The sequence below is a fragment of the Porcisia hertigi genome, chromosome 2, assembly GCF_017918235.1.
Source record: "Porcisia hertigi strain C119 chromosome 2, whole genome shotgun sequence".
Classification (NCBI taxonomy): domain Eukaryota; phylum Euglenozoa; class Kinetoplastea; order Trypanosomatida; family Trypanosomatidae; genus Porcisia; species Porcisia hertigi.
In genome coordinates, this window is record NC_090561.1 from 169,286 (window position 1) to 184,854 (window position 15,569).

Below are 15,569 nucleotides of genomic sequence, written 5' to 3' on the forward strand. Positions count from 1 at the left end.
ACGTCATGAGTAAAGATAAATACAAGTGAAGGAAAAGGGAGAGAGGGGAGAGAGGGGGGAGGGGGGGGAGGTCAATCCATGACCGCAGTCTCGTGCGATTGGGCATGTGGCCTTGCCTTCACTTTTTTAAGGCGTGGAACCGGGGAGGAGGGGAGCGTCATTTGTGTATTAGGCGCTCGCGTACATGGGCGTACGGACATGAGCAGCTCAGTGAAGTGGCACTCCGAAAAGGAAGCGGACTTCTCTTTGGTATCGCGCTGCGCCCCGCATCTTTTTTCACCCTCTGCTCCACTCACAACTCAACCCACCCCCTCCCCTCCCCCAACAAGCGCACGCACACGCACACGCACACCGCGGCAGCGGCAAAGGGCATACGAGAATGACCAGTGGTACCTTTACCCCCATCCCCCACACTCACAACGTCTCGTCGCGAACATAAATCAAAGAGCTGGAGAGGGACACCGAGTGGACGCGATCTCTTTACCTCAAGATCGATGCCGCCTCCTCCATATTCGTTGTTGTTGCGAAGAGAGAGAGACAGACAGAGAGACACAGACACAGACAGACAGAGACAAGCTGAGAGAGTGGAAGAAAAAAAAAGGAGGCGGGAAGGAGCGCGCGCGCGACACCTTGACAGACCAGCGTTCGCTGGATATTTGTATATTTTTTAGAGAGAGACAGACAAACACACGCACACATGCACACACCACCATCACCACCACCACCGACAGAGAGCACCAACACCCGAGCAATAGCGGCGTTGCTCAACAGTCAGCGTCACCGCAACGCGCCCCCCCCCCCTTCCCCTCCTTCCTCCCTCCCTCTTTCCCCTTCACACAAACATCACCAACCGCCCCACAACCCCCACTAACCATCGATCTGTCCAGACCGCGGCAATAAAGTGATTCAAGAATGTGTAGGAGCAAAGAAAAAAAAAAGAGGGAGGGGGGGGTTGGGCGGGGGATGGGGGAGAGGCACACAGACACACACACACACAAAAAAAAGAAAAGGGGGAGAGAGAAACATATACAAACACACACGGAGCGTGAAAGGGGGACGGGCACACGACAGCGGAAGAAGAAGAGGAATTTGTGGGATGGGGGGATTCGGAGGGGTGCACAAATTCAAAAGATGTGCGCCCGTCAAAAAAAAAGAAAAAAAGGGAGGGAGTAAAGTCACCAGACGACGCCGTGTCGCTCGCAACGAACACACGCAAGAGCCCTCGCAGTGGTGGTGAACATTACGGAAAAAAAAGAGGGGGAGAAGAAAAAGAGGAGCCGAAACAAAAAAAAAAGGGGCCTCCAATCGTTTAGTTGTGCCGCAGAGACGACTCCCACCACCACCACCACCAACACCACCACCACCACCACCCGATCCCGGTCCATTCGCACTCGCACTCGCACTCTCTCTTTCTTTGTCGTCAACAACGCCACTCTCCACATACGCACACCACATATACAGGCGTAGAGAGAGAGAGTGACAACAGTGCATGTCATCTTGCGTATCCCCCCCGCGGAGCCTCCTGTATGGCGCTGCTGGTGTGTGTGTGTGTGTGTGTGTGTGTGTGTGTGTGTGTGTGGCCGCCGCGCATGTGTGTCTTTTGCAGACCTCTTCACCTCTCAGCGCTGCGCAACCGGGTACTGCTGCTGTGGGTCCATCTCCAGGGCCTGACGCACAGGAGCGAAAAAGGGATGCTGCATCGCCTCATGAGCCATGATGCGGTCTTGGTGGTCGAACTGTAACATTTTATTGAGCAAGTCCAACGCAGTCGCGTCACACCACAACTCCTGGGGAGTTCCTTTCTTGATGTACTGACGCCAGTCGACGGGCTCCTCCGGGAGGTGATGGAGCTGCGACTCAACGGTGCGCGGGATACGGCATTGATATTTTTCAAGGTAGCGATGCAACGCCTTCTTTCCAAAGACCGCCACCAGCTGCAGGAGCTGATCCTCGTTGTTGGCGCCGACAAAAAACGGGTCGCTGCTGAAGAGCATGCCTGCCAGCACGCACCCGAGGCACCAAATATCTAGCGAGTAGTCGTAGTGGCGGTAACCAACCAGCAGCTCAGGCCCCTTGTAGTGCCGTGTCGCGACGCCGCAGTTGAGAGCCATCCCATGGATGTAATACTCGCCCAGGCCCCAGTCGATCACACGTAGTTTCTTCCGCTCGTGATCGATCATGATGTTGTACGGCTTGATATCACGATGAAAAATGCCGCGACGGTGCGCGAAGTCCAGCGTGCGAAGAATCTCGTACATGTAGTAGCGCATATCAAAATTGGACAGCTTATTCGAATAGAGAAGGTGGCGCAGCGTTGTGGGGTTGTGCACGTACTCGGTGACGAGCACGACTGTCTGAGAATCGGGGTCGCGCAGCACGTCAAGAAGGCGAACTACATTGGGGCCACCGCAGAGGTTACGCAGAATACTGATCTCACGCAGAATCTTTTGGTAACGGACCGGTTTTAGGAGCTTCAAAACGCACAGGCAGCCGTTATTGCGGTTCCGACCACGGAACACCTCGGAGTACTTCCCGCGTCCGATTTTTTGCAGCAACTCGTACGGCACCAAACTCAAGTTGAAGTCCACCTCTGTATTCTTGTAATCCCAGTAGCTGACGCCTCGCTGTCGATAGACGTACCAGAACGGGTGCTCGTACTCCTCTGGTTTTGTTTTCTTCACCTTCGCCTCATCCCCGCTGCCGTTTCCATTGCGACCCCCGCCGCTGCGGTGGGCTGTGGTGTCTACATGTGCCATCCGCCCCCCCTCCCCTCTTCAATACCGTGTTTTTTTTAAGGGGGAGATCGGTGTTGTCTGTTTGTCTGTGTGTGTGTGTGTGTGTGTGCGCGTGTGATAAAAATATTGGTTGTGGTTCACGGTCACTGCCGCCTTTGCTTGACTCTTCGCGTGCTCCTTCGGCGTTCGGCAACACACAAAGGTCGAGAGTAGCCGGGGGGGTCCAACACAAGGAAGGGAAACGCGTGTTTCTGCGAACAACAATAGTGATTTGGGAGAAGGCAAACAAGAGCAAGAGAAGGCGAGCGTTTGGAAAAAAAAAGGTTTTGCGATGGAGAGAAGACCGGAGGGAAGAGAGGAGGAAAGAAAGAAGAGCCGGCCGTACCATCGAACTGATGCTACACTACCAAAGCAGTTGCGTCCGCCCCCCCCCCTCACCCTCCTCTTTGGGGGGGGGGGGGGAACGACACAAACACAACACGCATGTGCGACATATCGCCATCTACTGTGCCGTATAACACCTTCTCCGTCACACACACACACACACACACCACCCACTTGCATATATATATTTATATTTTTTTCTTTTCACCACAACACCGCCCCCACACCCCTCACACCTCTCCTGCCACCGCCCTCCTGGTCCCAGCCTTTCCTTTTTTTCCCCTCCCCTTGCAGCTTCTCGTTTATTTTTCTTGGCAAACTCACTCGAGGTTTCTCTCTCCCGTGTGTGTACACAACTCTTCCACCACCACCACCCTCCATCCTCCTTCCCCTTCTTTTTGTTGTTGTTGCTGTTTGTGTTTGGCTTGTTTCTGTTTGCCTAGGAGGCGATGACGATGTGGTGGGGCGGGAGGGAGGGGGAGGCAGGGGGAGAGGGAGAGGGAGAGAGGGGGAGGCAGGGGGAGAGGGAGAGGGAAAGAGGGGGAGGCAGGGGGAGAGGGAGAGGGAGAACAAACACCAACATACGACGAGAAGTCACCCCCTCCCCCCCCCCTCAATGTGAATAACGTCACTGAGGAGCGAAGATGAGAAAGGGCAAGTGAACACTACATAAATCAATAAAATATAGAACAAGAGCCGCCTCCCCCCCTTTTCACTCTACTCCCTCTGTCCATCATCCTCTCTTCATCACATTCACGTATACACATATATATACGAGTACACACACACAGACACACACACATACACACATAAATCGCACCATCTTCGTGGCGTTCAGCCCTGCCTTGTTCCTTCACCTATATGTATCTCTGTCTGTGAAATGTGGAGGAGGAGAAGGGGAAGGGAGGGAGGGAGGGAGGGAGGGAGGGGTCACTTGCCGGGTAGAAAGTCTGGATAAAACATGACGCTTGGTGTCATCGGTCTTTCTTTTGCGTGTTGTCCTTGCCCAGTTTGTCCTTCTGGTTACCCTGGTCCATGGAAGCGGCATCCTGGGCGCCGTCGACACCGCCTTGCCTTTTCTTGCGCTTCGTGTCCTCCTCGTCCTTCTCCTTTTCCCTCTTCTCTTTCGCTTTGGGGCCTTTGTGCTTGGCGATGTTCTCCTCGACGAGTGCGTTGAACTTGCCATTAATCTTGTCGAAGAGCGCCGTGACGAGAGTATTGTAGCACTCCAGCGCCGTGAGGGCGTCCTGATAGAGTGTTGTCTGGGGCTGGTCCGGCGTGGCGGCGGCGGCGGCAGCGGCAGCGTCCGCAGCATTCTCGTAGAAGTCGTCGACGCCATCGTTAGAGCCTCGCCTCGACCCCTCCGTTGCCTCGTCGTCAAACACGATGAGACAGCGATGCTGCTGATCAACGATGCCGCGCAGCTTGCGGTCGAGGATGAGCTGCGACAGCTTCTGCTCCACTACCATGGCATCTAGCTTTAGAAGACTGCTCACATAAGCAATCTGCACGCGGTTGTATGGCGACACCACCTTCAGCAAGTGGCGCTCCAGCAGCGTGTTGTACATGTCGTTCACCTGCCGACGCACCACCTCATCAGCGAGGAGGTTCGTGTCATTGCCGCCGCCGCCCCCACCGCCACCGCCGCCACCGCCGGGCTTCTCCACATCGACACGGCACTTGGACAAAATCTCGTTAAAGAGATTCGTATCCTGCTTGTTGTACGCATCCGCAATGCCACGCAGCGCATCCACGTCGGCACCCTTGTACTCCAGCACACTCTTGGATGAGAGAAGCGTAGAGAGCTCATCGGGGCTGTCCGTAGAAATTTTGGACAAAATCATGTAGCGAAGAGCGCGGCGCGCCTGGCGCGCCTGATCGCCAAGCTGGTGGAACCCCTCGAACGCCTCGTAGAGGTACGAGTACGCTGTCTTCTTGTCCTTCTCCTCCGCGTGCAGCACGCCAGACTGGAGGTCGATCTCCGCCTGCGAAAGCGGGGGACAGTAGATGCTGTTTGCCGTTGTGCGTGCCGATACAAGTGCTGCCCGGGCCTTTTGAATATCCATGACGGCGTAATAGAGCTTGCTCTCGAGGAGATAAATATCGAGTAGCAGAGTACGATCATCCAAGCGGCGCACCTCCTTCAGCAGCGCGCTCAGCGACACCAGGGCGTCGTTCTTGCGGTTCTCAGCAAATAGAATCTCCACGTAGCGGAGCTGCAGGCGGTGACGCAGGAAGGTGCGACGCTCCTTGCGGGCCCAATCTACTGTTTCAAGGCACACAACCTCCTGCTGCTTCAGCGGCACACCGCACTGAACAATGTGCTCGAACAGCTTACGAACCATCTTGGTCGCCTTCGCTTTCGGTAGAACGTGAAAGAACGCCCGCACATCCGAGAGAAGTCGGATCGCAGCCTCGCCGTCCTTTGTGACCGTCAGCAGCTCTGCCAACCGGTACACCGCCTGCTCCTTTGCACGAATCGAGTCTCCGTCATCCACCTCAACATCTGTCGCAACGATAGACTGCAGTAGCTTGCGCGCGGTCGCGCGGTCACCCTTGCCGTAGTGGTCCTCCGCCACATCAAGGGTTTGGGCGCAGTCTACGGAGCGAGCTAGTGACATGACCAACACACTCCTTTCTCTTGTTGGATGAGAGGGTATGGAAGAGGAGGAGGAGGAGGGGGGTGTCACAGAGCGCAAACACCTCAATACCCAGCGTGAGCACACAGACTAAGATAGACACAGTGCGTGTGTCTATCTTATAAATAAGACGAGTCAAAAAAAAAACAGAATAGGGGCTCACCGAAGCGACGCTCGAGCTTGCAGAATGGATCGCGTTCGTTTTCCCTTTTTTTTGTTGTTTGTTTGGGGGGGAGGGAGGGGGGTGTCGCTGCGCTCTTCTTGGAGTCCTCCCACACACACCCTTCAATGACGCATGCAAAACTGCTCGGACGGGGACGGGGACGGGGACGGGGGGAGAGAGGGAGGAGATGTAAGAGCACCGATCCTGTTATATCACAGTGGAGAGTGGTGGCAACACACACGCGAGGAGGGGGGGGAGAGGGAGGGGATGTAAAGGGTGTCGTGATGTGAACTGTAGGGAGAACAGGGAAGAGGGGAAGAGGAGGAGGGAGAACAAGAGAGAGATGTAGAGGTGGTGTATAGAGAATGTACTGAGAACTGACAACCGGGGACACTCGAAGGACTTCACATATATATATATATACATTATTTTCTTTTATCATCACACCCACACACACCACAAACACACACACACATGCTGTCCAGCCCCCGCGAGAGAACAGGGTGATGGGGAGAAGGGAGACGTTCTTACAAGGGGTTACTCCCGATGTTCGTCGTCGTTGCTGTTGTGATCAGCGGCATCTGTCGACGACTCCACACGCATCTTTTTCTTCTGTGACACACCCGCTTCTGTGTGACGTCCACCGGCGACACCTACCGAGGATAACGGTGAAGCAGCAGCGACCGCAGCGGTAGCCAAGTACGGCGCCTGTAGGGGCGGCTGCACCGGCGCAAGTACGCCGGCCTCCTCATTCCTGTCGTAGCACATGTCCGCGTCAAAGCCGGAAAGATCACCGCAAGAGAGAAACGGCGCCAAGACAATATCAGCAAGCGCTGTAGACTTGCGCGGGCTGGGTCGGGCAACGTCTTCTGCTGCCACCACAGTGGCGCGCCTCCCCACTCCCGTGTGCAAAGAGGATCCATCGGCTGTCTCGTAGCAGTACGATGGCGCGTCCGGTGTGAAGCCGCTGACACGGAGTGGACCGCAGTCCATGGCCACTCTCTCCCCGCGATCTTCACACACACGTGCCTCCTCCTCCTCCTCCTCCTCCTCCCCCCTAACACCCTGTACGCATACCTCGCAGCCGACGCCCGTGGATGCAGCGCCGCCCTGACGGACAGGGGTCGACGACGCCGCGGCAGTCACAGCCGTGTCGACAAAGCGAGGCACATACCCCGGTGGCATGCGAAAGCCCTGGCAGAGGAGAAAACTCTCCATTGACGCGTTGCGTGATGACTTGGGCTTCACGACGCGCACCTGCTGGAAAAATACTTCACTTTTTGCGATGAGGAACGCCGTGTTGGGACCACGAAAAACTTTTGTCACAAAACAGCCACCCGTCCGCAGCACAAATGTGGTGATGTGCAACGCTGCCAGCAGTAGGTGATGCTGAAGATACTCGTCCAGCTCATGCATGCCCGTCACATCGGGGGCGCCGTCGCAGATAACGATGTCCGCCTTTCGCGGTGACGCACTGGACGCGGGAATGTGAGCCGAGCAGAGAGCACAACTGCTGGAAGACTCCTGCTGCTGCTCATCCTCGGTGTTCGCCATCCCAGTTGAGTCCGACGCGTTCAGAAGTCGAATAATCTCATGCGCAGTCACCTCACTCGTGATATCCCCCTGGAGGATGGTGACGCCGTCGATGGGGGCCATCTCTTGAAGGTCCACCGCCACCACGCGCGGCGTCTGTGCCGGCGGAGCGCCCGCCGCCACCGCAGTCGCGCTGGCACTGATCTTCTTGAAGTGCTGAGCGAGCACCTGCGACCAGCTGCCGGGTGCGGCACAAAGGTCCACCGCCCCAGTGCGGATCTCGGCCGGGTCGAGAATATTAAACTCCTCATGGATCTGGAGCAGCTTGTACGCACTGCGAGCACGGTAGCCCTCTTCCTTGGCCTTGCGATAGTAAATATCGCGTTTGTCCTTGGATGCACGACCCATGGTGAATTGTTTGTGTGTTTGCCTTATTCGTTGGTTGTTGTTGCACACTCTTTTTTTTTGCTGTGCAGTCGGTCAATGTATCTGCACCGATAAATGATGGCGAGAGACAAGAGAGGGTGTACGCGTACGTGTAAGTGTGTGTGTGTGTGTGTGTGTGCGGGGGAAGGAAGGAAGGAAGGGAGGGAGAGAGAGGGGGGGCACTAAGGAACGTGTGTTGGAAAAAAAAAAGCACGAAGCGCAGAAACGTCACCGAGACCGCGGATGGGTGTGGGAGACGATGATGGGCAAACGTTGACCACACACACACACACACACACACAGACATATACACAACATAAATAGAGAGAGGTCACGTTAGGTAGGTGGACTACAGGCACGAAAGACAATGCAACAAAATGCAAAGCGCCCACGCTGCAGGGGGGGAGGGGGGGGAGGGGGATGTGACACCTCCGCAGTGAATCGAATGCGCTGCCCCGACCCCACTCCTCCGCCCACACCTCCACTGTCACACGCCCCTCCCTCCCTCCCTCCCTCCCTTGGGCTTTCTTCTGGTCATGATGAGTAGCTCTACCACCGACGCTCCCTTCAAAAAAGACACACTGAATGGGCCGCCTGCACTCTTGTTTGTATACCTGCTGCTGCTGCTGCTGCTGCTGCCCACTCACTCACCCCACCCACCCCCCTCCCTCCCCACACCACCGATAGATGTTCATTGCGAATCTTCTTCTGTGGCTTCCCTTTCATGACATGAGCGGCTGTTGTATCGAACGCGCAAGGGAGAGGGGATGCACAGGGCATTAAAGAAGAGACGCACGACAAGGAAGGAATCAAGTCGATCCACAGAGATTTGGAGGAGAAAAGAGAGAGAAAGAGGGGGATGGGGGATGGGGGATGGGGGAGGATGCACATCGACCTGTGTCGCTGACGACCCCACTCCTCCTCCTTCTCATGATGATGATGATCATCATCATCCGATTCGTCTTTATATTAATGAGGCATGGCGCGCACTTCACTTCTATTTCTTTTTTTTTTTTTGGGGGGAGGGAGGGAGTGGAGGGAGGGAAGGGGGGTAGAACAACAACCGATATGGATAACGACGACCGACAACGAAAACAGTGTAGGGGGTCAAACAATGCAGAAAAGCTGCGCGTGTCCATCAACTACTATATATACACATATATATATATATATATACAGGGAGAGTCGTAATCACTGGGTGCCCTGACCCCCTTCTCCCGCCGCCCCCTCCCCTCCCCCTCCCACCCCCCGCTTCGCCGCCACCAATGTGAACAACTGGCACACGCTATCCTTTCCAATGATGCTTCTGCACCTCCTCGCGCACACGCGCCTCGTATTCCCTAACGTCACGCATGTACACCTTGTACGGCTCCTCTTGCGCTGGGTCCTTGATGTTTGGGTGGTCCAGGAGCTCCTGGATGGCCAACAATATCTGCTTGATGGTGATGTTGGGACGCCAATCCTTCTCCTCATTGAGGATGGAGAGGCACACGGTGCCGCTGGGGTAGACGTTGGGATGGAACAGCACTGGCGTGAAGACGCACTTTGGGGGTTTTGTTGGGTAGTCCTCGGTGAAATCCAAACGAAGACGAAACTCTCCGCCCTCCCACGGCGTGCCGGCCTTGCCGGGTATGCCCGCCTCCCAGTGAAGTAAGTCCAGCCCAGCGGGGACGACCGCCGCCGCCGAGTCCCTCCCCACCGCAGCACCAGGACCCGACGACGTCGCGATCGACGATGAGTTCGCAGAAGAGGAGCCGGCAGCGTTGTTCGCCGTCGCACCTGAGGGGGTGTGCAGCACCAGCTGCGTCCCCTCACGTGTATGCTTGACACCAGCAAGAGGGCCAGTGCCTGTAGCGATCTCGAGCGGCTTGGCCCAAAAGCCGAAGGGTCGATCTTTACGCCAAGCCTTGCGCTCCTCACGCAGACGCGATTGAGCCAGGGAGAGTCCTGACATTGACTAGATATGCCTGGTGATGGTGGTGGGGGGCAGCAAGAAGGAGTGGGGGATGGGGGGGATGGGGGGAGAGAGGTAAAAATAAAAACGCGTACAGAGGACGCCGCACGAAGGATGCAGAGAAGGACAACCCCACCCCCCTTTTTTTTTCCTCTTGCCTCTCGTAATGGAAGGCACCACCGCGCCTCACACAGGGATAGATGGAGAGCCCTTGGATGATGCCTCGGAGGATCTCGACAAGAACAGACTCCTCTTCGTATGGGAAAGAGATCCAGCACAACGACTGCGATGATCGTTTGTTTGTTTGTTTTTTTGGGGGGAGGGAGGGAGGGAGGGAGGGAGCGTGTGTGGGATACGTGGATCTTTGAAACTCTCTCGCTTCGACAGGTCCTGTTGTTGTTGTTGTTTTGTGTAATTCGATTAATTCGTGTGAGCGTGTATGCTGTGAAAATACACTGCGGTGATAACGACACACCAAAATAAAAAATAAAAGAAAAATCAGTTTGTATAAAATGGAGAAAGAGGAGAGGCTGAGAGAGAGAGAGGGGGAGGGAGGCATGGTGGTGGTAGCGGTGGTGGTGAAGGGAGGGGAGGGGAGGGTAGCATGCATCATTGGTACATGCGCTGCACTACTCTCAGTGCACTCCCCCGCCCCCTTTTTCTCCTCTCTCCCCTTTTTTTTCTTTCAAAGTGCTTCCTCTGTCACTCTGCTCTTCACCTACACGCAGACATATTCACTTCTATAACCAAAGCAAACAAATGTGGAGCGATGGAGCGAGATGAACGGGAGGACAGGCGAAGAGGAGAAGAGGGAAGAGAGGAGTCCATGTATACCCTCCTGCGCAACGAAGAGAGTACGTGAGAGAGAGAGAGCGAGAGAAAGCGTGACGATACCCCTGCCATGAAACAAAATAAGGATAGAAGAAGGGGGGAGAGAGGGGGGGGGGGGCGAAGATCGATTAGCGCGCTCTCATTGGATGTGGGCAGATTGCCTCTGTTAGCTACAACGTGTCCGCAGAACGTGACGGCTGAGGAAGTGTGCGGTCACTGTCAACACCCCTCCATTTGACCCCCCCCCCCCACCGTGACATCTTCTCTGTGTGTGTGTGTGTGTGTGTGTGTGTGTGTGTGTGTGTGTGTGTGTGTGTGTGTGTGTGTGTGGTTGACTTCTCTACACAATAGCCTGAAGCAGCAGCATAAAGTGTGTGTGTGTGGGGGGGACACGTACGTTCATCCCTCAGCCGTTCTCCCATGGACACCGCTGACTACTTCAAACATCCCAACTGAGGGGGGGGGAGGGGGGCCTGCATGCAGGCGGTGCGCGTGCGCATCTCCCCTTCCTATGCCACCCCCACCACTCTCTCTCTCTCTCAAACTTCGAGCACAAGGCGAAGCCGATCACACCCTCTCGCCTACGCCGTCGTCCTCGGTCGTCGTCCACCACCACAGCTACGATCATCAACGCCGTCCCCTCGAGGATACCCCCACACCCACCACCACCACCACCCCAGACAAAGTGGTGCTATAACCAAAACCTGTATGAGAGGCCCCCTTCTCTGCAAGCCGACATGACATGACATGACACACACACACAGAGAGAGAGAGAGAGAGAAAACAAACGAGCAGTGGAACGACATCCACAAAGAGAATGTGACGGCAGGAAGAGAGCACACAAAGCTGTGAGGAGGGGAGAGGGGGAAAAAAGAAAAAGAAGTCATGATCCAAAAGGACGGCAGTGTACTCCGTGGACAGCGTCGATGCGACGGTATATCGTACAGTCACACGCAACTATGTCGAGAAAATACAATGTGCTAAGCCCCCAAAACACGCACGCAGCCAAGAGGCGGGACCACCTGCACATACGGGTACGCGTGCGACCGCCGAGACACGGTGTCAACGTTTCGGTTCATGCGCAGCGATCCAGCAACGAACAGGATGGAGCCCAAGCGAACCTGCTGCTTCAGCAGCGCGACGGGGACGAGGTCACCGATACAACGCACGACAATCAGGTCCTCCTCCGCGTCTGAGATTCCCTCGTCCTCCGTGATGGCGTTCACATCGCTCCCCATCGTGCCTCGAGACGCAGAGCCCGACGACTCCGTTGATGTGTTGCGCACTGCCAAAACGTACTGCAGGATGCGGGTAGCGCCGACAAAGCCCTCCTGCACGTCCCGCACCGTACCGATCAGCACCGTGTTCACAGCCGATCGTACATGCACCTGTGGAATCTCGGTGACAGGCGCCGCCCTAGACGACGACTCGCCAGTGGACGCATCTTCTGTGCCAGTGGTCCGGTCACTCACAGCCGCATCCTCGGCGATCCCTTGACTGGCATCGCTGCCAACGTCATTCGAGCAATCGTGAACGCTGCCCTTCACGGGAATACACGCTTCGGCAGACGCGCTACACTCCTCAGAGACCATGGCGCGGTACGCCTGATGCACCGCCAGCAACTCGGCTCTCGCGAACAGCTGGTGATGCGTGAACACACTGTAGAGGCGTCGCCAATCCACATCCGAGAGGCTCTCATTTTTACTTGCGCCATCACCGCCACCGCCACCACCACTGCAGCCGCCATCCGCCGAAGCGGCCGCCTCACCCGTCCAGGAAGAGGAGTAGCCAGGGTGCTCCGATTGTAAGTGATCTTCGAGGGAATCCAGTAGGCGAAACCGCGGCACCCGCTCATCGTACCAACTCCACGCCTCAACATCCTCAACCAGTGGTCGAGGCTCGACAGAGCCTAACAGCGGCGCACCACCCCCCGCTGCTGGCCTCGACGAGGAGGCGCTTGCAGCAGCTACAGAGACCTGAGTTTGGCCAGAGCCCGCAGCGCGCACGCCCGCGCCCCGATGCTCGTCAGAACCGGCACCACCTGTCGGCGTCTCGGAGGCGGTGGTAGTACCACCGCCTGCTGTCAGTGATGAGGGGGGAAGCAGTGGCGCCATGAACGCCATCAAGTCCGGCAAGGCTCGCCGCTGGCACAGCGGGCACGCATACGGCCTCGCTGTCCAGCGCGACAGCCACTTCTCTCTCTTCGCTCCCTGGGCCGGGGCAGCAGCCCCCCCGTCCGCAGCAACGCCGCCGAGTGACGCACTGGACTGTGCCGCAGCGGCGACTGCGGCCGCTTGGCCTTCGAGATCAACGAACGGGTTGATCGGCTCCTTTTCCGACTCCACCAATGTCGCATTGGGGCTGTCCCCGAAGGGATTCGGGTAGTGGCGGCTGAGCTCTGTAATCGACAACTCCTGCGCGGTTGGTGCCGCGCCGAGAGACCCGCCGCCAATGCCGCCACCGTTGGCAGCGCCGTCACCGTCAGCCCCGAGCGTGCCGTCGGTGTTGCGCCGCTGCGTCAGTAGCAGCTTGGATAGGTTCGCGGATGATGTCAGCAGAGACGAAGGCCGACGTTTGATGCCGGGTGCGGCGCCTTCGGGAGTGGCTCGCGCAGCGGGTCGCCCTGCCGCTGTCGCGTCCAGCTCAGCACGGTTGTCGGCCGTACCCTCGACGAAGAGGGTGCTGGGGATGTACAGGCGCCCATGACCGCTGTCGTAGCCCCGCTTCGTGTGCTCCCGGATGCCAGACAGTGTTCTGGGGAGGTCCGATGGCTTCTCGATGTCATCTCGGGCCAGTGCCACCTCGTCCCAGACTTCATAGAGCAACCGGTCGATGAGAGCGTCCTCGGGAAGCTCAACACGCGGGGCTGCGTCGTATGCAGCATTGAGACCGAGGGTGGGAGACTTGCCCGCACTTTGGGCGCCGGTGAGGCCCTTCACGGTCGTCACCTCACCGCCCCCATCGTCAGCCTTCGCCCTCGCCGCAGTAGCGACCAGCAAAGAGCGTCTTTCATGAGCTGGCACAGGTGCAGGCGCGGGGGCGGTGGTCGCCGTGGTGGCCACAGAGACAACCCTGTCCTCGTACCCCATGATCTCACCTGGTCCCGGGCCATCCAACACAACGGCTTGGTGACTGCTGCTACCGTTGCTGCTCTGTCGGTGACGCTGCTGTACATGCTGCTCAGCGATGTGACGTCGTCGGAACGGCCGACCGCACTCGCTACAGTGGCAGGTCATGGACGCATCTACCGGCTTGCGAATTGCAAGCGTTTGTACTTCATTTTGTGTAATAGACCTGGTGTTAATGTCTTGTGCAGTGCACACACCCGCCTCCACAGCGGTCGTGGAGGTCGAAGCAGAGGTCAGCGCAGCGGTACTCAGGTCACCCGTGGCTGCTGCGGCTACTTCAGAGAGCGTCAGACTCTTCTCTGGAAGCCATAGTGAGCGCGTGCCGGTCGTGGAGAAAGGCGGCGGGTCGTGCGTTGGGGCGTAGGCAAGGCACGAGGAATCCCTAATGAGCTCCGCGACGGTAGTGCTGCCGGCGCCAGCACCACCTTGGTTTCGGTTGAGAACAGCCCTCATGGCTGCAGACATCGCCTCTAGCCGCGCTTGCTGTGCCTGTGGATAAATCGGCTCCGGCACGGCGGGTGGGCCCGCATTCGGAGTGCACGGTGCCAACTGCGGAGGGACGTTGAGCCATACGCCGTGTTTATAGTGTGCCTCTTCGAGGAGGATAAGATGAAGATCGACCTCGGACAAGATGAACGTGTCGTAGAAGCACACCTCAGGGCTCGCGCTTTGCGACACCGGTGGCTGCGGCCGGACCGCCTCGGCAACGTCACCGTTGTGGACATCGCTACTGTCAAGGTTGTCGTTAGTGGTGTCTGGGACATGCGTCGATGGTGTACTAGCTCGCCGAAGAACGGCGGTATGCATGAACGCTGAGCGGACCGGGTGCACGGTCAGCGATCCCAGCCACGGGCGCAGAGAGCGTCGAATGGGTAGCATCGCTTACTTTTGCATGGGTGTATGCATTTTAGATAAATATGTATATACACATATGCGTGCAGGTGTTCGGAAAGATGAGGCAGAGACGGAGTGAGGGGGAGGGGGAGGGTGGGGGAGGTGGGGGCACACGATGGATGAAGGAGGGGGCACACGATGGATGGGGGAAAAAGTGAAACGCAGACAAAAATAAGCAAATGTGATTGTGAAGACAACGCTTTGGTGGTGCTCCGACACGATCTCTCGTTGCTGTTGTTGTTTTCAAATAAAGGGGGAGAAGAGAAGAGAAAGGGGGGGGGGCAAGAGAAGAGAGGAGAAAGGGGGGAGGATATGCGTGGGTGTACGTCTCGAAGAAGAAAAAAAAAAGGCACGCCGCGCACACCCCCTTCACTCCGTCTCTGCCTCATTTTTGTTTTTTGAACACCTGCACCACCCCCACCACCACCACCACCACACACAGAGAGAGAGAAGCACACATACATACATACAAGAAAAACTTTTCATAATCGGTGAAAGAATGGGAGGGAGGAGGAGAAGTCTGCCCCTCCCCCTTTTTTTTTGAGACGTCAACTATTCAATGAGGGAGGAGGAGATGTCTGCCTCCCCCTTTTTTTTGATTCATTTTTTTTTTCGTTGGGGAGAGGGGAGGGTGCGTAGTGAGACAGAATGAGTCACAGGCCACGTAGTCGGCGCCAACCCCCGCCCCCCTCCCCTCAACGCGAGTGCCTCTGTCAATTTATACCGATCGCCGAGATACGCGACAACTAAGACGACTCGAACCTCCACTTGAGTTCCTCGTACTAAAAAAATATATATATAATATATAAATATAGGAGGGGAGGGGGGAGGGGGGGAGAGAGGGAGCAGCCAACGAGAAAAAAACATGCAGATGACCTGTGT

The 15,569-nt window shown here is 56.8% G+C and overlaps 5 protein-coding genes across 5 annotated transcripts; all 5 read right to left on the minus strand.

Annotated features, from left to right (window-relative positions):
* Positions 1-1,619: 1,619 nt before the first annotated feature.
* Positions 1,620-2,756, minus strand: JKF63_07577 (uncharacterized protein; the record flags this gene model as incomplete). The annotated part of the gene is made up of 1 exon (XM_067903513.1): positions 1,620-2,756. One exon carries the CDS (start codon positions 2,754-2,756, stop codon positions 1,620-1,622), a length of 1,137 nt encoding a protein of 378 aa, XP_067759945.1.
* A 1,337-nt stretch (positions 2,757-4,093) lies between these two features.
* On the minus strand, positions 4,094-5,740 carry JKF63_07578 (uncharacterized protein; the record flags this gene model as incomplete). Its single annotated transcript, XM_067903514.1, has 1 exon — positions 4,094-5,740. One exon carries the CDS (start codon positions 5,738-5,740, stop codon positions 4,094-4,096), a length of 1,647 nt encoding a protein of 548 aa, XP_067759946.1.
* Positions 5,741-6,458: 718 nt separating this feature from the next.
* Positions 6,459-7,862, minus strand: JKF63_07579 (uncharacterized protein; the record flags this gene model as incomplete). Its single annotated transcript, XM_067903515.1, has 1 exon — positions 6,459-7,862. The coding sequence occupies one exon, from the start codon at positions 7,860-7,862 to the stop codon at positions 6,459-6,461; it is 1,404 nt and encodes a 467-aa protein (XP_067759947.1).
* A 1,303-nt stretch (positions 7,863-9,165) lies between these two features.
* On the minus strand, positions 9,166-9,834 carry JKF63_07580 (uncharacterized protein; the record flags this gene model as incomplete). The annotated part of the gene is made up of 1 exon (XM_067903516.1): positions 9,166-9,834. The coding sequence occupies one exon, from the start codon at positions 9,832-9,834 to the stop codon at positions 9,166-9,168; it is 669 nt and encodes a 222-aa protein (XP_067759948.1).
* Positions 9,835-11,645: 1,811 nt separating this feature from the next.
* JKF63_07581 (uncharacterized protein) lies at positions 11,646-14,600 on the minus strand (the record flags this gene model as incomplete). The annotated part of the gene is made up of 1 exon (XM_067903517.1): positions 11,646-14,600. The coding sequence occupies one exon, from the start codon at positions 14,598-14,600 to the stop codon at positions 11,646-11,648; it is 2,955 nt and encodes a 984-aa protein (XP_067759949.1).
* Positions 14,601-15,569: the final 969 nt, after the last annotated feature.